The sequence below is a fragment of the Mixophyes fleayi genome, chromosome 8 (assembly GCF_038048845.1).
Source record: "Mixophyes fleayi isolate aMixFle1 chromosome 8, aMixFle1.hap1, whole genome shotgun sequence".
Lineage (NCBI taxonomy): Eukaryota > Metazoa > Chordata > Amphibia > Anura > Limnodynastidae > Mixophyes > Mixophyes fleayi.
In genome coordinates, this window is record NC_134409.1 from 97,227,194 (window position 1) to 97,251,850 (window position 24,657).

Below are 24,657 nucleotides of genomic sequence, written 5' to 3' on the forward strand. Positions count from 1 at the left end.
ATAAATCAGATATTGGGTAGCAGCAGCTATTTATAAGCCTTAATCATACACTTTGTCAGTATAGCAACAGGGGACGAACTAAAACCACTTACATGAAGCGTTTGTTTAACTTTCAGAATAAAACAACATGCATCCTTCATTAGTACATAGAAAAACAATATATTTTTCATTAGTGGTGCAGACGTCGTAATTAGTAACACATTACTTTAATATGTAACTCCCAGAATATGTTCAAGTCCTTCTTTCCAACAGGGGGCCACCTCTAGTTCACTTTCATAAGTTATTATGCCGCTTTGACCGCTCAGGCCACACGATGATAACACTGCCGACACAGCTTTAAAAACAAACCTGCAGCTTCCCAAATTCTATTTAGTGTACGGAGGTTTCTTTAGGTGGCCATTTTTTTCGGAGACACCGATTCATTTTGAAATGTAATTTAAAAAAAAAGCCACACTAAAATGGCGGCTACAGTGCAGACGTAAAGTAGTAAAACTCTATTTGTTCTCTACTTAATGGTTTAGTTTGCAGTGTGGTGCAGGTAGGTAATAGCTACTTAATATTGTAGATTATACGCGATGAGGGCTTGGTGCAGCCTGGCTGATTATTAACTCCTTTTCTGCTGAAGACAAAGACATGTAATATGTTCACATTTCTATTTTTAAAAATATTTCTGTAGTTGTTGCATAGATTGTTCATGTGTGCCATGTGTATTTGCTTCCAGACTTCTAGTTGTTACATCCTCTCAGCATCAGTTATCCTGTATATTATTGAGAATGATAGACATTTATGAAAACTGTGCCACGTGTACCTATACCAATTGAGACTTTACCCATAGCAATCAATCCTGTTTTTTTTTATTTCTCCAGTATAAGTTATACAATTTGACAAACATCTGATTGGTGGCTATGGGCAACAACACCTTTTCTACACTGTTACCTGTAGAACAATTTTCTGAAATGTTCCTCCAATAATTTAAAGCTACTAAAAGTCACTTTGTAAATTCCAATATTATTGTGTTAATTGTCATGTCTGCTTCTCAGGAGTCTCATGCCTGTATAGTATAATATAATTGTATTATGCCTGGTGGACATGTTGGTCAAGTGTAAAGCTTTCATCTGCAGCACCCAGCTTTATGCCTCTGGTCTGACTTATTCTCTGCTTTGTTATATGGCAGAGAACAAGAATGAACAAGGGGAACCAGCATCTGCATTAGAGATCTCCTCTGTACAACACAGGGAGGTCACGCTACACATCCAGTAAGAGGGAGTGCAGTGTATTCTGTACCACGTGGTCTCCCTCCTTCCTCTGCGGACTAAAGGAAAGTAATTTTTATGCTGTTATTAGGTTAACTAGATTAGCCAATGAGTGAAGGTTGGTGGGGGGAGTTTTGGCGTACATGTTAGATCTAACAGCTTGTGGAAGGCCTGAAGGCATGTGAGATAATTTTATGGCAAGTAGTGGTCTGAGTGGCATGGTGGTATTTTGCAGCATGTGGGGATGCTGAGGTAGTTTTGGGGCAGTTTTTTATTTGAATTAAGGGTAATGTGTGCCATTTTGAAGGTTGGAGGATTGCACATACGGTCTTTAAGTATAACTGGTTACCCATCTTTGGCATTCAATGTAGTAGAATTTATGAATTGTTATGTCCAGTGGTCATGTTGGGGACTTGCAGTTTTTCTATTCCTGTACAGAGTGTAATAAAATTATTTTCTGGTTAGATGCCAAGAAACAATTGTAAAAAGAGCACCTATTGTCTCAAAGGCAGCTTTAGCTTCTACATGACTATCCAGAGCTATGATGTTCTGGATTAAACCTAAAGATGAAGTTCTGTTCAGAGGGTCCCCAGATAAACTGTCAATTATTTCCCTTGGTAGACATGTATTGCTATTGCTTTTATTTCTGAGGCACCCATTGATTCTACAAGAGTATGGGTCTTTTTCTAATCTAGCTTCAAGAATGGCAGTTTGGTTGTGATAGCAGCAGGTGACACTCTCAAAGCATAACATTTGTTTCTTGTTTGGTCCTTAATTGATTGCCAGGAAACTACATTTCTATCCTAAACCACAGAAGAAGGAGACAGGGTTCCAGCTAAAGGTCTATTTCTAAGGATGAGAGAGACAAATAGACCAGGCTAGCCATATTATTGCAAAACCTGGAAGACAGCAAATAAATTATTTTCAAAGGGATGGGGGTGGGGTGGATTAGTCCACTTCAAGTACCTCTCCAGAAGTGTATAAAAAGCCCTGAAAAACTTTATTAAAACTTATTAAGGAAATGTGGTCCAACAGGTTTCAGAGTAAGTATCGGAGAAGAAGAAATAATACATGTATTCGTTCCCCTGTTCCTAATATGGAAAACATCAGGAGATTTTTGAGCTATACTAGGTCTTCATTTCCTGAAATTTCAGATAACAAGCTCCTTCAAAATAAAATGTCTGGTAAGTCAAGCACTGGATTAGTGTGATAGGCATTTCTGAGATATATCTTGGCGAGCCAATCTCCCCATACTCCTATTTCAAGAGCACAGTAGATTTCTCAGGTTCCAAGCACTGGACAGGACAATGTCCTCTTGTCTGGACTGGCAACCTCCCCAAGCATCTTCACCAATGTTTTTGTAATAGTACGAAGTCATCTCAGACAACAAGGGCTCTACATTCTTGCCCAAACTTAGGAATCCCTATCAAGTAACATTAAAATAGCTCTGGACTGTCTTCTGAACTTTGAATAGGTACTCAACATTGTCTTGCCAGCTTTCCTCACTAACCATAAGAATTGTGAGCGGTAAGTATAGCATAAGGCCAGCTTCATAAGAACTTTATAAATGTTCTTAAAAAGAAAAGAGAACATAAGTCAATCTGACTCACTATACTTTGTTTGGATTATTTTTTTGAACGCTGCTGTCCTATCCTAGAACAGTTGCCCATTAGATTTCTACCTGCATTAAGATGTTGTAGCCTCCAAAAAGCAGTGCCTGAACCATTGATGATAAAATCTCGATAAATAGTCAAGACCTTGTGGTCATCTGCTGTGAGAGCCTCATTTAAAGAACTGTGCAGAACAACAGTTTGGACTTCTATTAATACATTAGCTACACATCGCAAGTTAGATGTTCTTCTCTATCCGATTCACAGTGAAAGTCTTGTCTGCAGTTTGTGTTTCTAAATAAATATCATTGCATCCCTCCCTAACTATTAACTGCTAGGGTATTACCCTTCGTTGTCCCACTGCCATGTCAGAAAATGGAAAATATTTGTCAGATTTGTAAATTTGTATTCATTGGCTGTAGACATAGCAGTCGGGCAAGCCCACCATTCTTATTAGCTGGAATAAACCTACTGGTAAAGTGAATGCAGGAGGTTCCTTTATGCACTGCCCAGCAATTTATTGTCCACCTGCAGGACAGAAAGTCCCACTGCTATGTCAACAGTGCAGGAAAAGACAATTACAGTAAATCTAACATCAATTTTCCATTTGTATGACCATGTCCATTGATCAGGTCACAGTGGGTAGTATTCTATATCAGAAGAAAGTGTAACAGCGTGGTATATTGTTCATGTTCAGTTGTCAGGTCGTATTTGGTATATAAGTGTCTAATGTTTGTGGCATTTTATAAAATCTAATTCCAAAGCCAAGTATGCTGTGTCTGATGTTACATTTATAGCTAAATCTGATTTACATGTATTCTGCAATAGTGATATCTAATAATGACAAAATGAAAAAATTTTTTTTTTTGCCATATTAAGTTAATTATTCGTTTTTTGATAGGTACCCATTAAGAGTCAATTTTTATAAAACCAATTTCTTCTTTCCAACACTGACTCAGATTGTCTCTTTTTTTTAATTTTTTTTTAGGATGGATGGGCACGGAGAAGGTTCCACTCCTGCTAAAAAGCACAAGAAAAAAGTCCCAGGATGTGATACAGTAAAAATAAGAAAGGAAAAAAAAGGTGAGAGATGTAACATAATATTATTGAATAAAAATAATTAAATAGCTGTTATAAATAGATAGTAACTGAGTAGGTGGAACTTTTAAGTTGGGATACACTACATCTGATTTCATATACGTTTACTGTTTGTTGTCTTTATATGCGCCCTGTTTTTATTTATATTTTTGTATAATGGATGGAATAAATAAAAGATAATAATAATACAGTGTTGTTACTATGATGTGATGGAATTTCCTGACCTCTCAGTTTGGGCTAACTCCCTGATATGTTTCATTTTTCTGTGTTTTGCCTTTGTTAAGTACATTACGTAATGAACTTGTTGGCTGTTCACATTTCAACTTTGATCATAGGTAATATTACAATATTTTACATATTCTGCCTAACTGGCTGTGAAGGTTGAGTGTTATAATGCTGTATGTTGGGCATATGTGAAGAAATAATCTGGATTTCACATTTTAATCGTATTAAAGGTACCAGTGTTCTCTACAGGACCTATTTCCCGGGTGCTCACACGGGTGTTCTTACTTGTCATCCGGCTCTTGGAGTCCTGGTATAATAAAAGAAACCATTGTTTATCCTGTTATAATAAGCACTGTGTGAGCAGTCTGACCAGTCCAGGCAGCCAGAGGTTCAGGTGCCAGGCATGGAAAAAATGAGTTAATTTAAAAAAAAAAAAAAAGTGTGTCCAGACCAGCCAGCAATCAGACAATAACTGCAAGAGTCTTTATAAGTGGGGGCAATAAACGCAAGAGCCTTTATAAGTGGGGGCAATAAACGCAAGAGCCTTTATAAGTGGGGGCAATAAACGCAAGAGCCTTTATAAGTGACATAAGTGGGGGCAATAACCCCCAACATTTTTTTTCTTTATTATTATTGCGATTTATGACACTGCCCTCACCCGGCTACTACTTAGTGACACCCGGCTGACAACATTTGTTGAGGAGAACACTGGATACTATAAGGTAACATCCAGACAGACATTTTTGTTACAGTGCTTTAGATACTTCCTGCTCCTAAAATGCCCCTTTACTCACTTGAATGGATATCAAAAGAAAGATTCTCAGAAAGTGTATATCAGGGGTTTTCTTTAGAAAACACTATGTACACATATAAACCATGATTGCTGCATTCTTTCCCAGGGCCCTGGAGATGGCAGAGCCAGTCTGTATGTAGCCTAACCTTCACCTCCACACTAGTGTGGGTTTCTACACCAGCAGGAATTTGTTACATTGCTGAATAAGCTGCTGGGTGTTGGTGAGGGAGATGAGATATTTATTGGTGTTTGATCAATTTAACATTGTGCATGTATTTTATATATGTTTCTACTTCATCACTAGAAAATCCTACATCAGATGTTGTCCCCAAATCAGGATCTTACAAGAGGCAGAGAATAAAGAAAGAAGCAACTGCAGAGCAATCTGAAGAGCAGAACACTGAGGACATATCTACAAATCTAAAACCTGACAAATGTGAGTCTGAAGACAATGTTCATCATCATTATCAACATTTATTTGTGTAGCACCAGCACATTCCGTAGCGCTGTACAATTGGGAACAAACACAGTAATAATCAAATAATCAAACTAGATGGAGTACAAAAAGAATATATATGGAGGCGTACAGAAACATACAATCCATCCAAGCAGGTATTAGTGTTTGTGGGGAGGTGATGATGGAGAAATATGATCTGCGGGACTGACACAGGGTCACTCCCTGTTACCCTCCTAATTAAAGTGAATGTTTCTCTCCACATTGACTGTAGGACCAGACAGCTCTAGAACATATACTGTATATTCTGTTTCCCTCATTGTTCCACTTGTGTCATCAGAACTTATTTAGGTGGTGCCTGTTCAGGGCTTATTCTTTATTTACAAGTTTACACAGCATCTCAGAGTGGTTAATCATCTAGAGAAGTATTGGAAATTTCTGACAATATGTACCCTTAGAATTTTGTGATGTGATTTTTTTTTTATGTGATTTTTGTTAATAAAAGTGTGGTAGGTATATTTAGGGTGTTATTGAAGAGGGAGAGATTTTGTAGCCAGTGCCTGTATTTATAAAAAAAAAAATCTTGGTTTGGGTTCTGAAAATTGTGCTTGGATCTGTGCAAAAGAAAGTAGATTTGGGTCAGGCAGATTATCATGATCATCATCACTATTTATTTATATAGCGCCACTAATTCAGCAGCGCTGTACAGAGAACTCGCTCACATTAGTCCCTGCCCCATTGGGGCTTACAGTCTAAGTTTCCTAATGCACGTGCACACAGACTAGGGTCAATTTGTTAGCAGCCAATTAACCTACTAGTACGTGTTTGGATTGTGATTCCTCTGGCATGCCATGAAGTTAGGTTGTTAAGAACAAGCCTGTTTACATACCAGTTATTCAAATACCTTTTCTCGGTACCAGTGGACTTTACTGGATTGCGGAATGGGGAGATACACTGATGGAGGAGTCTGTATTTTATTTCTCAGCAGTGCAGTAGAAGGGAGATGTCTGGGAGAGAAATATTTTATTCCTTATATTTTTTGTTTGCACCTTCTTTTTTTTTTTTAGTCTTTATTTTGAATGGTCAAGCAATACAAGGCATACAAGATACGAGATCTGAAAGCTACAGTGTGTACATAGAAAGACATTTACATTGTAATGAAATCCAGGAACGACATCCACAGGGAACTTAAGATGTAAACTGACCAGTTTTTTATGTTATTTCTTGCTTTACCTTACATAGAGCGGACAATATAAAAATAGTTTGAGGGGGGGGGGGGGGGGGGGGAGAGTGTAAGATGGGGGATAAGAAGGGGGAGGGAGGAAGGGAGACCACAAAAGCTAGTCAAGAGTGTGGTCAGAAAGAAGACAGTGAGAATGTGTTAGACGGTCACAGGCTGGTAGAGCAGGAGCAGGGTCCCAGTCGCCACACATGGGCCACCGCGAGGATATTAAGTGTCAGAGGGAAACGCGCTCACCGCCATTTGCCATGGAGCCCAAACTTGGTTGACAGCGTAACCTCTGTCGTGTAAGTGGTAGGTAATCTCTTCCATTGCTGCCACATGCCAAATTTGTTTTTTAAGGGCCAGAAAAGATGGAGAAGAACTGCGCTTCCAGTTGAGGGCAATAAGAGATTTGGCGGCTGTGAGGATGTGTGCTGTCAATTTTTTGGAGACTTTATCAAGATCCGGGGGAGGGTAACGAAGGAGAAAGATCCAAGGGTCCTTCGCAACAGGAGTCTCAAATAAGGTATTGATAAAGCCATGGATCGCATCCCAGAAGGGAGCGATAATTGGACAAGTCCACCAGATATGTATCATAGAACCCCTGTGGCCACAACCCCGCCAGCAGTCAGGCGACGAGGAGGGGAACATTGTATAAAGTCGGGTGGGGGTATAGTACCAGCGATAGTAAATTTTATAGGATGTTTCTTTTAGTCTGGTCGATATAGAGCTTTTGGCTATCCCCAGTCTCATGTCCTCCCAGGCCTCCTCATCCGGCGGAGGGCTGAGATCTCTCTCCCATTCAACCTCATGGGGGAGCTGAGGGTGAAGAGTGGAGTCAAGAAAGATACTATAAAGCTGTGATATCATACCTTTAGACATGGGGTGGAGTTTGCATAGGTTCTCAAATGGAGTGAGGGGACGCGTTTGCACCTTTTTAATGCTGTTGTTGTGTAGTAAGTGTTTTTATTTTCTCCTTACAAGATTTTTGTTAGTGTTTACTGTGGCTGCTTTGTTCTTCCGCTCATACATGTCCCCCAAAAATGTCTAAACCAAATATGGAATTATATTAAAGGACATTTCAACCCAAATAACACATTTTGACACAATATTGTCTGTTATCACTTAATAGTATTTTTTATTTTTTTATTGCACCTCCCCCTTGTTGTAATTCATTTGATCAACTGCATTAAAAAACAAACATTTTGGGTGATAGGGAAGTTGATATGTGGATCCCCTGTGCCCATTTAGTGGATAGATACCGTAGCTGTACACTAAATGCTATAATGTGCATGTACACATCAGCTCCTCACTCGGCAGTAGTGAGCCAATAGTTAACAGCAGATGGGATGTGACAGGACACAGTTCCTACGTGCTAAATGATGTTCCATCGTGTTCCAGATTCACTTTAGCCCTGTTGGATCACTTTGCAGCTGCTATTTCAACCACAGAAAGTCGGTATTGATGGCTTATATGTGGAGCTGCAAGTTCACTGTCCAATGGCATTGATAGTGCAACCAAGGGCGTATGGAGGCCTCACTTTCACTCACCCCAAGTTTAGCAGCTGATGATTTAGTGATGTCTATGTATCTGGTCTGCCACTGGTTACCATCACGCACAGTCCTTTGGTGTTCTGCCTTGTTTCATCTGCCTCCTCCTTCCACTTTATTGTCTGCCCCTCCCGGCCAGTGGTTACATCAAAAGAAAGGTGAGACATGTTTAGCAAACTTGTAATTATAGGTTTTGTGGAGGAATGAGAATGTAACTGAATAACGTGTAGAGTAGATGTAATGACAGAAGAAAAACAATTCTCTTATACACCTTCCCACATACTATATTTTCAATGTAAATTTATGGAAATAGCCTTTTGTTGATTACACTTTTTGTTTTTTGTTTTCAACAAATCCTTTTATTGAGATTCTATTATCATATTACTAACTTTTGGGTTGGTGCACTACAGGTTGCAGCGGGCCCTGGGTGCCAGGACGTGCTGGCGCTTGTGGTTCCCCAGGTGCCACAATGTCCTTGTTGCCATGGGTATGCTGTTGCTTGTACTAGTACAAGCACCAGCATGCCCAGATTGTTAATGGCAACCTGGGCGTGCACGGTCCTGTATTGTACCAACTCAAAATAGTGTCTTTCTCACATTCACATATAACACTTTTATTACCCCACACCCGTGCCCAGAGGTGTGGGAAGAGCCCTTGTACTTTCGGCATGGGGCTGGGTACCATTAGAGAGGGGGCCCACATTTTTTTGTGTTGACCAGTCTGGGTCTGAGTGTCATTATGTCAGGGATATCACACTGCAGGTTCCCTGCTATAGTGACCCACATGCATTGCTTATTTAATGTCGACAATCACACTGTTGGCATTTTCTTAGTGTAGGTCAAATGGAATTGTTGGCATTTATCCTGTCAGTATTTTAGTGTCTGTATTTCTTCTGTTTGGATTTTGTACCCAACCTATCTAAATTAGCTTCCAGTTTCTTAGGTTTGTTTTAGTCCAAAGAGTGTGTGAATACTAGGATGTATTCATCAACAGTCATGCACTCATTTGTGGTTGGTCTATAGATGAGAACAAACCGAAGGTCTACTGGTACCTTGTACAGACACTTAGGGCTAGATTTACTAAGCTGCGGGTTTGAAAAAGTGGGCATGTTGCCTATAGCAACCAATCAGAGTCTAGCTGTCATTTTGTAGAAGGTACTAATAAAATGAAAGCTAGAATCTGATTGGTTGCTATAGGCAACATCTCCACTTTTTCAAACCCGCAGCTTAGTAAATCTAGCCCCAAGTCTAGAGCAGGGAGATCGGACTCTGAAGCGGTAGTGTAGTACAGAGAGGCAAAGCAGGATTTAATTAGCTGAAGTGGTACAGCACACAAAGAAGAATCGGTGCAACACCGGGTCGGATACACTGAAGAAACATCACACACAGGAGAGTCGCTGCTTCCTTCAAGCAAGTCACAAACCCAAGAAAGTAGATCTACTGCAGCAAGTGTTTGAAATTGTGCTCCAGTCAGTACCAATAAATACAACATAAATATTTCTCTTAACCCCGGTAGTACGCAGAGAATCCACATAGAGTGAGAGATATCTCTCTGACCTGACAAGTAATTTTATATGCAATTAACCTGCTGTAATTTCTGGAGGCGAGGAAGTTGGCTGGCTCTCACGCAGAACATGAATTACACAACTGCCAATATGCATTTCTTAATTAAAAAATATTTGTTTATTGAAAGTTATAAACTTAAGTTTTCATTTTTTATGAATCAGCCAGTGGTCAAAGTGGAAATTTAGAAGTGGCAGTATGAAAATGTAACTGAATGGGCACCTAGCCCCTGAAGCTATAGGTAATCTAATAGGTTTAAATTCATTTATCCCTAATTTTTACATGCATTTTAAAACTATTTATACTATAGTAGAATACATAGATATAGTGACTGAAAATGATCCACTCTGTGTCCCCCACCTCTCCCATGTCTCGCACACACAATGGGACATATAGACATATACAGACACACACATGTAACAGGGATCTTGCTCTATTACTAGGTAAAATGTTTACCTGCCTCGATAATATCAAGCATTACATGCACAAATAGAAAAGAAAAAGGGATTGTCCTTTCCTGGGGCACTCCTGTTATTGGGGTTCAAATAAAAAAAGGATTATATCCAATTTGTTATGAGAATACAATATAGGACATTTTTTTTTTATTATTTTTTTAAAAAAGTCCCCTAAGAAGAGACTACTTCTGTACTAATGAATCTAAAGTTGGTGCATAAAATTTCTTTATAATTCATAAAGAGTTCTAGGATACTGCAGCACCAAACAGTCTGACACTTTACAATTCTAAATCTGCATTAATATTAAATAAAAATAGTATGGGATGAAAAGGGTAAAAAGCCAAATAGTATAGACAAGTGTGGTACTGTAAATGTATTTAACACTTTAAAGGGTGTTCATTTTATTGTTAATGTTTTTACAGAATGGTCCCTGAATATTATTTATCAAAAAATAGTCAGTGGTGTTTGTCATCTTAAATCTTAACAAGAATTCTGTTGCCCTTAAGAGCCTCCATAGAGTAGATTCTCTAGCAGTCATATAATTATCTCATTTATGTAACATAAAATATATCCTAAAGAGCATAATTAGAGTACAATCCTATGAAGATCCAAACTAGTCTCCAATTACAATATAAAATGTCATATTAATTCTTACATTTTAATAGTCATATAACCAGTAAATCTTGTTATTACTCATTAACTATTATTAATATATAGTGCAGGCCAGTCCGCCTGTGGCTTTCCAGGTATTACAAAACTACAAGTCCCAGAATGCCCTGCCACCTATCGGCTGGCTATCTATTGGCAAAGTATTCTGAGGCTTGTAGTTTCACAACACCTAGATAGACGCAGCTTTCCAAAGCCTGATATCCATAGTAGAATTAAGAGGTTTAAATCTTAACGGAGATCGTTTATATTTTAACATGCAGCATGCCTGTGAAAATAACTTGTAGATTTTCCATTCACCAGTGTATGTAAGTAAACTACTGGTAGCCTTTTCATTTAAATATATACATATTATTATTATTATTATTATTATTATTATTATTATTATTATTATTATTATTAATAATATTAGCTAAATCTTCAGGTTTGCTGCTTTTTCATACATAGTGAAATGTGCTGCTGCTGTGATCTTTCTTATGCCGCTTTGACCTACCGCTGTATACCGGTTCACTTTGACCACTGGAATCCCTTGTAAAGGTCTTATGAACACACATTTTTCTTCCTTCATATTAGGCAAGGTTAGAAGCCAAACAAAGAGAAAGAAAAGAGAGTTGAGGAAACCAGACGATGAAAACATCAAGGAAGCTGAGGAAGAGGTGGAAGCATTTGATACAATACCTAAACATCTCCACCTTTGGATGAGCTCCCACAAATATGTAGGAGCGCATGTATCCATTCAAGGTATGTGAAATTGGTGTGTTCAACTCATGATGGAAAGGTCAGAATTGCATCATATTTACTGAATGCTCTTTTTGGGGGTGCAGGAGGACTGTGGAAAGCTGCAGTAGAAGCCAAGCGTATTGGAGCAAGGGCATTTGGTCTGTTTTTGGGGTCACAGAGAACATGGAACAGTAAAACCCTAGAAGAAGAGGCTGCTGAGAAGTTCAGAAAAACATGTAGCGAGTTGGGGTTTGAGTCCCGCTACATATTGCCGCATAGCCCATATCTCATGAATTTGGGCTCGCCCAAGCCAGGTATACCTGAGTTATCCAGGGCTCACTGTTTAGTTTTCTTGGCATGCTTCATTTTTCCTTTCTTGCAGATGTGTTTGAGAAGAGTCGTGTTATGCTAGTGAGAGAATTAAACCGCTGCCATCAGCTCGGCCTTACCTTATATAACATCCACCCTGGATCCCATGTGGGTGCAATGCCAGTCAAAAAGTGTCTGGAGCTCATTGCTGATGGCATCAATTATGCCCACTTACAAGTTCCCGATGTCACAGTGGGTAAGCAAGTGGTTTGCGAGCAATGATTAGCTCACATGTAGCAATGTGTCCTCATCGTTTTTACCATTTACTATCCTTTATTTCTATCTAATAATAATGTACCTTTTTCCAGGCTGTCACTCCTTTGCTGTCCTCAGTAAACCTCTCTGTGCTGTCAGTCTCTTCTGCCCTCATCCTCTATTTTTCATTAACACTCTCTTCTGTCACTCATCTGTCTTAGTTTTTTGCAGTAAACCCTTCATGTTACATTAATTATTTGATCCTCTTGCCTATCTTTCTCAATAATACCTTCTATGCTACTAGTTGTTTGATGCTTATCCCTATTATTCTCAGTAAACCGCTATACTCTTCTATTCTCACTCCTCTATTGTTTTTTGTTTAATTACAGTTTGTACACATTTTTTTTTTATTTGCCCGTAGTAGGTTCCATCACAGCTGCTTTCACTGATTTATGGTTGAAGCTTAACCATCAATTCAAATAGGATTCATTTATATCAGAGCTGCCAATCAGACGTGGCCTTCCACTAGGGTGGGTGAAAGGGTACTGGGTGCCTTAGGAGCTCCTCCCCTCAGGCACTGACCAAAGAACACCTCTGTTTCTCCTACACCCATGCATTCTGCCACTTCTTACCTTGTGTGGAATCACCGTTGTCAGGTAGTAAGGAAAGGGGTGCTTTTATTTAAATCACCGGGGCAGGCAGCGCTCAGTTTGGGGATCCTGCAGGATAAACATAAATGAGTGACATGATGTCAGCCAGTCATTTAGGGCCTGATTAAACTTCGAACGCGTCCTGCACGCAATTTGCGTTTTTAAAATGAGCACGGAACGTGAGTGTATGTGCGTCTAGATTCAAATCCAAGTGTCGATCCCAAGATACATTTTTCTTTTTTTTTAAAGTCTTTATTTTTGCAAAAACATGAGTTTCAAACAGTGGGTAGTGAAAAAGTTGAGACATCAGACTCAAAACATGTCAATAAAACAACAGAAGGAGAAAATCAAACTTAATGTTAATATAAACATTTAGCTGTTGAAAATTAGCTATGAGTTAGTCTATAAAGATGTGAAACCCCAAGATACATTTTTCATTTGAATTTGGGTATAAGTATGCTCTGATTAAACATTACTTGTCGTATGTAGACAGACAGAACACACTGCAGGATACACACCTGCATATGTGAGATGTAAAGTCCTATCGGAACGCACGCAAAACATTTTTATAAAAGAAATGACCAATTCATAATACTATACTTATTAATAAAAATGTGTTTTAAAAAAAACAAACAAACAAAAACCCAAGATGCTCAGAGTTGCAACTGGCACGCCCTTACTGTACATTGCCTACGTTCATCGGTCCCTTTCCTTCTCCGTTCCGAACTTCCAAGTCGTAGGCAGGAGTGAATATCATTTGCATTCAGATTTGAATTGCATGTAATTGCTTTCATTGCCGTAAAGTCAGTTTCTGAGCATGAGCAGAGCAATGTAACATGTGACACAGCACGCAATGAGATGACTCAGGCTCTTTGTGCTGTTGGGGCTCCATTCTGTGTATGCAGAGAATTGTTTCCTGGGCATCTTATTCTGTATTTTGTTTGCACTGTTTAAGCAACTGGTTTTGGCTATAATCTTACATTATGATTACTTGATTCACTATACTTGTGGTTGGCCTTTGGAAATGTGCCCTTTGGATGCTTACATCTTCCTCAGTCACAAGCCCAATAAATAAAAAAAATAAAAAAAGCAATGTGAGGCATGAAATTAAAACAAAAAATAAAATTAGAGTGGGTCATAAATGTATTGTAAAGAGGAATATAAGGGGTGATACATGAATATGTTTCTGTGTATCACTGTCATCGAGTATGAGAAGTATTGTGTGTCTCTTCCCCCTGTGTTTGTGCGGATCTGTATATTATGTTACCCTATTTGCCTCTCCTGCAGCTTTCTGCAGGTTTTCCAGCTATCTCTCAAATCCTGAACTCCCTTTTATCAACCTGTCCCTTACTCCAGCTTCTTGATCAGCAACCTATTTATTACTCTGTCATTCCCGCAGTGTTGGAGAATATGAGTTGCCAAGGTAGTACAGTTGGAGGTCGCTTTGAAGAGCTGCGTGGCATTATAGACCACATTTCGGATAAGTCTCGTATTGGTGTGTGCCTTGACACATGTCACGCTTTTGCTGCTGGTGAGTTCCATGTATTATTAATATTCTCTCCTTTCGTATAATTGGAGCACAGATTGTGACATGTGGCATTGCCTTTCCCCTGACCTTATTGCTTCAGGTCACAACTTGTCAGAAGACACAGGCCTCCAGAATATGTTAGATGAGTTCAATAAGGTTGTTGGGCTTTCATACCTCAAAGCTGTTCACCTGAATGATTCCAAAGGTTAGTCTCTGTATTTACCATTTGTATGTATATTTGCATTTGTTAAATTGAGATCTGCTATATTTATTACTTTGCTAATTAAAAAGTTGTAGGTAATAGATGTTTGTTTGCTCAATCCACATTTGTTATACTATAGCTAGGTTCTGGATGTTCTGAACACTGCATTTCTATTCATTGTGTTGTTATATTTTAAAGAAATGTTCTCTATTTTCTCTGGAATAATAGAAGAACACAGTAAATTATCACAGAACCAGGTGTACCTGACTCATCCTGGCCGGGTGTGCTTATCAATGTCACCAGCAGGGGGCAATGCAGTGATAGGGCTTGGGATTTTCTACTGTATTCGGCATTTGTATTGGATTTGGTAACTTTCTAAAAACAGATCCTGAGCAATCACATTTTTCTACAGACAATTTAATGCAACCCTTTTATCATATTATATTATGTACATACCTTTGAGCAGGTTGTATTGTAGCCACATTGAAAGCTTTGTAAAATCTTGCATAGTTCAGCAGTTTGAAAAGGCTTGCATTGCCAAGGAGTTTTTATAGTTTTCAGTGTCTAGTTTTGGTCATATTTTGAGAAATTTGTAGAAATAGGTTTTGTGAAGCAGTTTACAAAGTGTTTGACAGTTTAATATTCTGCAAACACCTGCATTGTAAGCATCTTAAGTGGTTAAACAAAGCTTTTTATGACAAGGGGGGCAAGGCAGAGTTTTGGTATCAAGACGGAGATCGGCAAGGTCCCACAACAATATAATATAATCATTAAAAACGCCCGAAACCAGTTCCATACAAACCCACAAGCTCCCCATTTGAATTTCACAATAACCTATATAATCTATGTACCTGCCATTCCACCTCTTCCAGCCAATCCACTGATATCATCAACACATTCATTGCTGAAGCCCAGCTACCCAAATTGCTCAGAGTGTTTGAGCAAGGAGATTTCGATAGAGGCTGCTTTAAAAGATCAAAAAATGGCAAATCTCCTGTTCCAGACAGGTTTACTGACGCATATTCGAGAAAATTGCACTTCGAGTGTGACTAAGAGAGTGGTTTGCCACAGGTTTCTAAAAGAGGAGTTTAGTATTTAGCTGGCAATCTGCAGAGAGAGGCTGCAAGCAGAGTTAAACATTTGTACAGTAGTGCACCTAAGCATATGTGGAGGACATATGTGTGACAAAATAATAAAGAGTCTCTTTCCACAGCTAGCTGACACGGTGTGCTGCAAACTAACAGTGCACTTGCAGAGGACTTCTTTTTAAAGGCAAGGTGGAAGTGTCATCTGTCCATCAAGTTAGGGCTGTGGGAGGAGGGTAAACTGTCTCCTTCTTTTATATAGTGTGACTGATGCCAGACTGTGGCCGGTGTCTAGGGAGCTGGTCTCTGTTACTTTAGCATTAGGGTCACAAGAAAAGCGTGTGCAACTTTGCTTTTTATGGTCAGGATGGCAAAGTAATTCATAACAAAGTAAAAGCAAAAAGGTGTTTGAAACAGGCACACCTGAACTGTGCCTGTTTCACACAAGATATTAGAGGCCTAGATAGTGGTGATGCATAAGGAGGGTGAAAATCCACACAGTTGTTCAGTCATAGGTCCATCTCCCTTCTTACTAACGATATACAAATCTAGAGCAGAATCCAGGCTAATAGATTGAACCAATTAATCCCCTCCCTGATACACTCTGAACATAGTGTGCTTCATCCCGGTGCTTCAGGCGAAGAACAACACAAGGCGAGCCACAGATCTCATCCATATCGTAAACTCCAGGAGATATCCCACTATTAGTCTCTCGTACAATGCTGATAAAACGCTTAACAGAATCTCTAGAGTTTGCTGAAGCTTAATCTCTGGTATTTCTGTATCACTGGCGACTTCCTGAATGGCATTTTGGTCCCTCAGCTAAAGTCCTAATCAATGGTATCCTACCTGATAAAGTGTCTTTTCAGAGTGCCACCAGACAGGGCTGCCTGCTCTTCTCCTGATGCTTGTCCTGTCCACATTAGAGCTAAGCCCAATTTCTACAGTGCTTAGTGTAAGCTCTAAAAAATGTATGTGAATCAAAGTTACAAGTTTAAAATAACAGAATTTATTACACACATAATATCATAAGTTAAAACATATTGATTCCATGTATAACACATTACTAGTGGCCAACCCTCTGTTGGGATGTGAGGCAATTCATCTCAAAACTGAAAATTAGATAAATCAATGGGGCCAGATGGGATACATCCAAGAATACTAAAAGAGCTTAAGGGGTGCTGGTAACAGCATTAACAGAATTATTCAATCAGTCACTAGCTACAGGAGTAATTCCAGAGGACTGAAAAAAAGTAAATGTAGTCACACTGCACAAAAGTGGAAGCAAGGAAGAGGCAAGCAACTGCAGACCAGTGAGCCTTACATCAGTAGTAGGAAAATTGATGAAAACACTCTTAAAAGAATGAGTTGTAGAATATCTCAAATCCAGTAATTTACAGGATCCCAAACAGCATGGATTTACTGGCGAGAGATCATGTCAAACAAATCTTATTGACATTTTTAACTGGGTGACTAAAGTAATAGATGAAGGGGGGGTCGTAGATATAGCTTATCTAGATTTCAGTAAGGCTTTTGACACTGTCCCACAACACAGACTGTTAAATAAACTTGAAAGCTTGGGATTTGATTCTAAGATGGTTGAATGGATAAGATCTTGGTTGCAGGATAGAAAACAGAGTGTTATAGTAAATGGAGTGCACTGACAGGAGGGAAAGGTTTCCAGTGGAGTACCCAGGGATATTTACTTGGACCAGTGCTTTTTAATATCTTTATTGGTGACATTCCAAATGGTATTGAAGGGAAAGTATGCCTTTTTTGCGGATGACGCAAAGATATGCAACAGGGTAGACACACCAGGAGGGGTAAAACAAATGATTGATGATTTCGGTAGACTAGAGGAATGGTGAAGAGAGTGGCAACTACAGTTTAATGCCAAAAAAATGCAAAATCATGCACTTGGGTCTAAAAAAACCCAAAGGCTAAATACAGTATTAATAGCACTACAATAGAAACAACTGAAGAGGAAAGGGATCTAGGAGTCACTATTTCAGGTGGCTTAAAAGCAGTTAAGCAATGTAACAAAGCAATGAGGAAGGCAAGTCAGATGCTTGGTTGCATAGGGAGGGGAATCAGTAGCAGAAAGAAAGCTGCAATAATGCCACTGTATAGGTCATTGGTACGGCCTCATCTAGAATACTGTGTTCCATTCTGGAGGCCATATTTCCAGAAGGATATAAATACATTAGAGACTGTACAAAGAAAGGCAGCTAAAATGGTGCATGGACTACAGCACAAAACTTAACAAGAAAGACTCAAAGATCTTAATATGTATAGTTTGGAGCAGAGAAGGTATAGGGGGTACATGATAGAAACTTTCAAATATATCAAGGGTTTTAACAGGATACAGAAGGGAAACATTCATCAAAGGAAGAGAAGTACTAGAACACAAGGACATGCACTGAAACTGGAGGGAAGTAGGAGCAGGGGAAATTTGAGGAAAAACTACTTCACAGAAAGGGTGTGGAATAGCCTCCCATCAGAGGTGGTAGAGGTTAATACAGTAGAGCAGTTTAAACATGCTTGAGATAGACATAAGGATAGCTTTATAAAGAATAAATGATCAAATAGGATTTAAGGTACCATAGGTTAATAAAACAACTGTGCAGACCAGATGGACCAAGAGGTTCTTATCTGCCCTCAAATTCTGTTTCATCACTGATCTGCCTCTGAGTAAAACATGTAACACAGTCTAGGTATGTTTGGATTGTTTCTCTATAATGGCCCATATCATATCACTAACTGGTTTATCTTCTGCCTCAACTCTTGCTGAAATTTTTCTCAGATAAATTTTCTGTCTACATCGGTGTCCTCAGGAGATTGTTTCGGAATGTGGAGTTCAATTTATTTCTAAATTTTTGAGATTACTTTGTAAATATCTTGATATCCGTATAAATTTTCTTCTGCCTACCATTCCTTATCTAATGATCAAACCGAGAGATTAAATCAAGACTTGGGGGTAAATTTATCAAGCTGCAAATTTGAACAAGTGGAGATGTTGCCTATAGCAACCAATCAGGTTCTAGTGATCATTTATTTCGTACATTCTTCAAAATGACAGCTAGAATCTGATTGGTTGCTACAGGCAACATCTCCACTTTTGAAAACCCACAGTTTGATAAATTTACCACCTGGAATCTTTTATTAGAATTTACACTTCTTCTAATCGAGAGAACTGAACGGATTTACTCCCATGGGAATAATTTGCACATAACAACCTTTTTTATGAGTCTTCCACTTCTACTCCCTTCTTCACTGTGTATGAACTTCATCCATTAGTTCCAAAATCTTCTTACCTTCTACAGAAGTTGCTGCGGTCAACTCCAAAAAAGAACTTGCAGTTCCAGCACTTAAAAAGTGAAACAAAACTAGAAACATACGTTTAAAAGTTCCATGTATGATGTTTGCACTTAAGTACAATGGACCCTTCAAAATTCTTCAAGTGATCAACCCAGTGGGATTCAAGTTGAAGTTACCACCTTCATGTCTCATCTCCAGAACCTTTCATATCTCTTTATGGAAGCCACTCAATTGTTTTTCTTCTCATCGATCTATAATCAGCACTCAGTAAGGGGACGATTTCGAAGTCAAACAGATCCTTGATTCTATTCGTTCTTGAGGAAAAATTCAGTACTTGGTGGATTGGAAGGGCTTTAGCGCTAAAGAACGATCTTGGGTTAACTCTTCTGATATTCATGCTCTTCCACTTCTTATGAAAGTCAATCTTAAATTTTTCTGCAGACCCTTTTTACAGTGTTCAGTGCCCACCCTTAAAAGGGGGGATACTGTTACGCCTGGCAGACTTATCGGGGTGCGGTGCGCAGGCCTGGCCTCCTATATCTGCGAAAGTGGTCTTTCGGAAAGAGGGATGCAAGTATATGGTAGAAGGTCACCACTGGATTATGACATTTATGGCACAGCATTCTGATGACGTAGTATGACTTCTGAGTCTCAAGTATTTCATGTAGGTCCTATGGACTATATCAAATTGTGTAAGTCTGTCAATCACTGAGGTGAGGGGACACCCTAAGATGGACAGCTCATGCATTTTTCCAACATAACCATCCATTGAGCAAATTTTTGTAACCCATGCTTGATGGTAGTGTTGAGATTGGTCCATTACCTTATGAAGTGTGAGTAGTGCATTTAAGTCCCCTATCTGCTTTTTAACATACATGCTCCATGAAATCGATGAGGAGCCCTCTTAAAATCATGCCTGATTAGGAGGATGAAGTTCAAGGTATCTATAAAAGTAGTAATTATGGATATGGAATACTTTTGTCAGTTGCTCTAAAGGCTTGAAAACACACCCTAAATATAGCTGTCCTATTATCCTTATTCCCACTCTTTCACATCTGAATGAGGCTCCAATTTTACCAATTCAGGGTTCCTGCAAGGGCATGGTTATAACAAAATTAACACAAAAAACACAGAATATGGGTTGCGCTGCTGTTAATCTAAATATAGAAAATAGGCATGAAATATAATATAAAACCTAATCTCACGGGGGTTCTCCTGAGGTATAAAAAGAGGCACTCAACAATGGTACAAAATAAATATTTATGTAAGCTTATCAGCAAAGAATTGGCATATATCATATAACACAACAGTGTAAAAAATATATATTCTATAGACAATAGTACACGTTTTCTCAAAGGTTTGAGAAAGTGCCTTGCACGAAACGCGTCAGCGGGGTTTTGTGTGTTGTATCCGGATGTGAGACTGCCTCCTATTCAAACTCCTATCTGTGTCTTTTTCACTGGAGAATCGTCTCCTTAAAATCTTCACCATTGGTCCCGTACGCTCCGATTACTATTGCCGCTTTACGTGAGAAGTGAGATCTTTATCTGGCAGGACTTTGTCTCACAGCTGCATGGATTCCAGTAATGGGTATAAATGAGAGCTAAAGCTAGACACACGCTGAGACAATAATGTCAAGATATTTTTTTCTTTAATATTACCTGTCCCTTACGAATTCCCATAGAAACTTATTTTACAACCAATTAGAACTTGTTACCATAGTATAACACATTATAATCCATTATAGCTGACATTCAAATAATGTATTTGTAAAACCTTCAGTGTTCGCCCCATAAAATTTTGCCAGTCGGGTGGCATTAAGAAGCAGCCGAGTGGGGGCAGTGTAATACTTTGCAGTGATATTGAAAAATGTTGGAGGTTATTGACCACACCTGCCAGGACTGGTCAGATTGGTGGTCAATGGTCTAACATAAAACTGCTAGTTACAGTGCTCACATAGTGTCTGTTCTAATAGGAGAAACAATGGTTTATTCTATTAGAATAGGACTCTGTTGGGTTCCAGGAGCTGGGTGGCAAGTAAAAACAGCTGGGTGGAGCACCCGGGAAATAGGTGCTGGGAAGGACACTGACCTTATATCCAAGACACTGGATCTATACAGAGCAATCGGTGCTCTGTACTGTAACACAGTCCAGCGATCAGAGCTGGACTGTATTACAGTATAAGTATTGATTAGGTTTGTTTTAGTAAAATAAGTTATGCTGATACTGAAGGGAAGTGTAGCTAGAATAAGATGATATAGTGGAGAACTTTTTAATCAAATTGGAGTTAGGTGGCATTCAGGATGGAAGGGAATAGGCTTTATATTGAGATATTTTTAAGATTTCTGGAGGGTGGAGAGTTGGAGATAGTGAATTCTGTAAATGGGATGCAACCAATGAGAAATTTTGAAAGTTAAAGGAGGAACAGCTAAGAGAAGAATTAGTGGATCATTATTTGACAACAGAAGGAGTGTTATGTAAAAAAGACTTTTTCCCCTGTTTTCCTCTAAGTCCTATTATGTAATCACAGGTAAAGTCGGCTGTCGACTTGACCGCCATGAAAATATTGGCAGAGGTCACATTGGAGTGGAGGGATTCAGACAGGTGATGAATGAGCCACGGTTTAATGAAATTCCCATGATACTTGAGACCCCTTACAGGTTAGTTTATTATTTGTTAAACAGTAACAATTCATTATCCTGCTTACATTTTTAAACTGAAGCATTGACTAATTGAAATCTCCAAGTAGAATGCAATTTGTGAAAGCTGATCTTTGTTTTGGGCAATTCCGTAATCTACTTGAAACTGCACCGGCACTAAAACAGGTTGTTTACTACGTTATGTTTTGGTAGGTTAGTAAAAGTACATTTATCATAATGCTCGGCCAAATGAAAAGCTAGATTTTAAAATTAACTTTGTGAAGGCCATCTTATTAAAAAGATTGACAGAAATTGCAAAAGCACTCTAGTCAGCATTTAATTTTAAATGGTAACCTTTTCAAATTTGCTATCTTGGAGTTGTTTTAACTAATAGTAAAACAAATCTTTATAACTTAAATTTCCCAACCTTACTTACTATTGAATTCAATTTTCAAAAACGACAAACGCTTACACTTTCATGGATAGGGGAGCAAGGGAAACGGAGCAGTACACTGGTGCTGTGGTTAGCATTGGTGGTAGTCTTTAACGTGACGACGAAAACGATGACAAGTGTTTCCCCAACATGAAAACTACGAAGCTGTCATTCATGGCAGACTGGGAAGACCAAATGTATAAAAAAAGAGACCTGCAACAATCCAGACGAATGATCATTTCGGCACCTGAAAATGACGTCAGTTTGAAGGGCGATACTATTATTAATGCTCTTAAGGGGGTAATGCGAGGAGGCGCTGGCTGTTCAGTGATTTTTAGCAAGGCTTCTAAATTGAACAGCCGACGCCTCCTCACATTGCCCCCTTAAGAGCAGGAATAATAGTATCGGCCTTCAAACTGACGTCGTTTTCGGGTGCCGGCATGATTATTCGTCTGGATTGTTGCAGGTCTATTTTTTCATACATTCGGTCTTCCCAGTTTGTGGTGAATGGCAGCTTCAAAGTTTTCACGTCGGGGAAACTCTTGTTGTTGTTTTCGTCGTGGCTCTAAGTTATCCAACACAGTTAACATTGCTGCCTCACAGCATTGGAGTCACGGGTTCAACTTCAACCAGGGCACTATCTGTGTGGAATTTGTATATTATTAATTTGCTTGTGTGCGGATTTCCTTCGGGGTGCTCTGGTTTCCTCCCACAGTCCAAAATTATATTGGTAGGTTAATTGGTTTCTGACAAAATGGACCCTAGTGTATGTGTGTGTTTTATGGATGGTAGAGAATGTAGTTTGTAAACTCCAGTGGAGCAGGAAATGATTTCAATGATTCAAATTCTCCATACAGTGCTGCACAATATGATTAAATGGCACCATACAACGATAATAATAAAAAAAAAAAATACAATCAAAATGCAACCTAAAACAGTCTGTCTGCTACAAACACTTCCAATACACATCCCTAATATATTTTTCAAAGATTTTCAGAACACTGCCAGGAACTGTTTGTCTGTAAGTTTAAACAAGAAGCAATGGTTATTACATTTTCCCATGTAAACTCAAGTAGTGATAGAAACACAATTCAAGGTTGTCTTCAGATGGTACAGATGCCCAAGTATTCTTTCAGACCAATGCTGTAGATGTAATCAAGCCCCTGGAATCCCAATCCATTTCTGGTGTAGCTGCTCCAAACTAAAAGGATTCTGCTGAGAAATTAAGCACTTCTTGGAGGAACCAGTCCCAGTTATCCTGGAATTTTGGCTCCTTTAATGAATTCACCGATCTCCAAATTCAAAAAGTCGTTACTAAAACCCCTGATGAATGCAACCAAGGTAATCACTCCTCGCAGGTGAAAAGCCAACATTCCTCCAGTCATTCTAGTGTGGTTCAAAATAATTGTATTTTATATAGTTATGATGGATATAATGTCCTCCGTTTCTGATAGATACACAGATGCCACTTGGCTTTATTGGTTAGGATATAAAACTGACAATTAATAAAAATACTTTAAATCCCCACCTAGCCCCAATACGTTACCTATACTTAATATTCCATCGCTCTAGAATGGTTCCTCCAGTTGTCCTCAAAAATACTAAGAAGTTACAGGATGTTTAAGATATCAAGCTAAGGTGGTCAATAAACAGTGCATGTGCATTCCTTCATTGTTATGTTCATGGAAGCGTGCTCACTAGACATTTGGGGCCTGATTCATCTGTGAACGCAACTTGCGGTTTTAAAAAATCGGACATAACTTGTACATGAATACAGGCGTATGTTCGTGCAAGTGGTCTCAAACATTTTCATTTAAATATGGGTATGCTCTGGTATACAGGCAAAACACAGTGGGATATGCATATATGTGAAATTTGAAATCCCATCAGAACGCATGTACTAAAAATAATATTTTACAGTTATTAATACTATAATAATGTAAAAAATATATATATTTTTTTGTAATTTTTGCATGAAATACATAAAGGATGCTCTTAACATATACTGTACATAAAATGCATTTTTATAGTTTCTCTTACTTGCAAACAAATTTTCTGGCATGCATACCTATCAGTCATCACTATCAGTCAGCACTTGATACAACGAAAAAACACGTACCTAAGAGATGCGTAGAGCTTGAATAGGATGTATGTGCATGTGCTTGTCCATTGCCTACATCACACACCCATTCCGCCCTTTAGTTGTAGGCAATCAGAAATGTCTGTTGCATTTGGACATTAATTGCATGCAGTTGCGTTCACTGCCATAAAGTCAGTCTCAGAACAATTTCACGCAAGATATGGCACGCAACAGGACTTATTCCGAAGATTAATCAGGTCCTTGGTGCGTAACAGTGTATGTATATCTAGATATGCCTTGAGGTGTAAGAAAATGTGCTGTGTCTCATTTCATACAGATAAAATTATCTACATTTCTGACAAACTATAAACCCTTTTTTGTTTAGTAAACAGTTTCCATACTTTTGACATATGAAAGGAAAAAAATCTTTGTAAACATTAGAGTGGATCTGGGTGAAGCTGTGGACTGGTATGTGTGTGTATATATAGATACATCCTATAATTCCAGCTCCAGGTCTGATTTCTAGTCTCAGCAGGAAGCTAAACTACTG

At 38.8% G+C, this 24,657-nt stretch overlaps 1 protein-coding gene across 3 annotated transcripts in view; it reads left to right on the plus strand.

Annotated features, from left to right (window-relative positions):
• Nucleotides 1–404: 404 nt before the first annotated feature.
• Nucleotides 405–24,657, plus strand: part of LOC142099475 (putative endonuclease 4) — a 47,249-nt gene continuing 22,996 nt past the window's right edge. For 2 of the 3 annotated variants that reach the window (XR_012678551.1, XM_075182944.1), the window contains exons 1-9: nucleotides 562–635; nucleotides 3,852–3,946; nucleotides 5,284–5,415; nucleotides 11,462–11,629; nucleotides 11,713–11,922; nucleotides 11,991–12,173; nucleotides 14,222–14,353; nucleotides 14,451–14,555; nucleotides 21,486–21,615. Coding sequence is in view for 2 of the 3 variants with exons in the window: in XM_075182944.1 (XP_075039045.1) it covers nucleotides 634–635; nucleotides 3,852–3,946; nucleotides 5,284–5,415; nucleotides 11,462–11,629; nucleotides 11,713–11,922; nucleotides 11,991–12,173; nucleotides 14,222–14,353; nucleotides 14,451–14,555; nucleotides 21,486–21,615 (1,157 nt within the window). In the remaining variant the exon portion in view is untranslated. Of the gene's footprint in view, nucleotides 539–561; nucleotides 636–3,851; nucleotides 3,947–5,283; nucleotides 5,416–11,461; nucleotides 11,630–11,712; nucleotides 11,923–11,990; nucleotides 12,174–14,221; nucleotides 14,354–14,450; nucleotides 14,556–21,485; nucleotides 21,616–24,657 lie in introns of those variants that run through there. The other variant, XM_075182945.1, reaches the window with a different exon arrangement.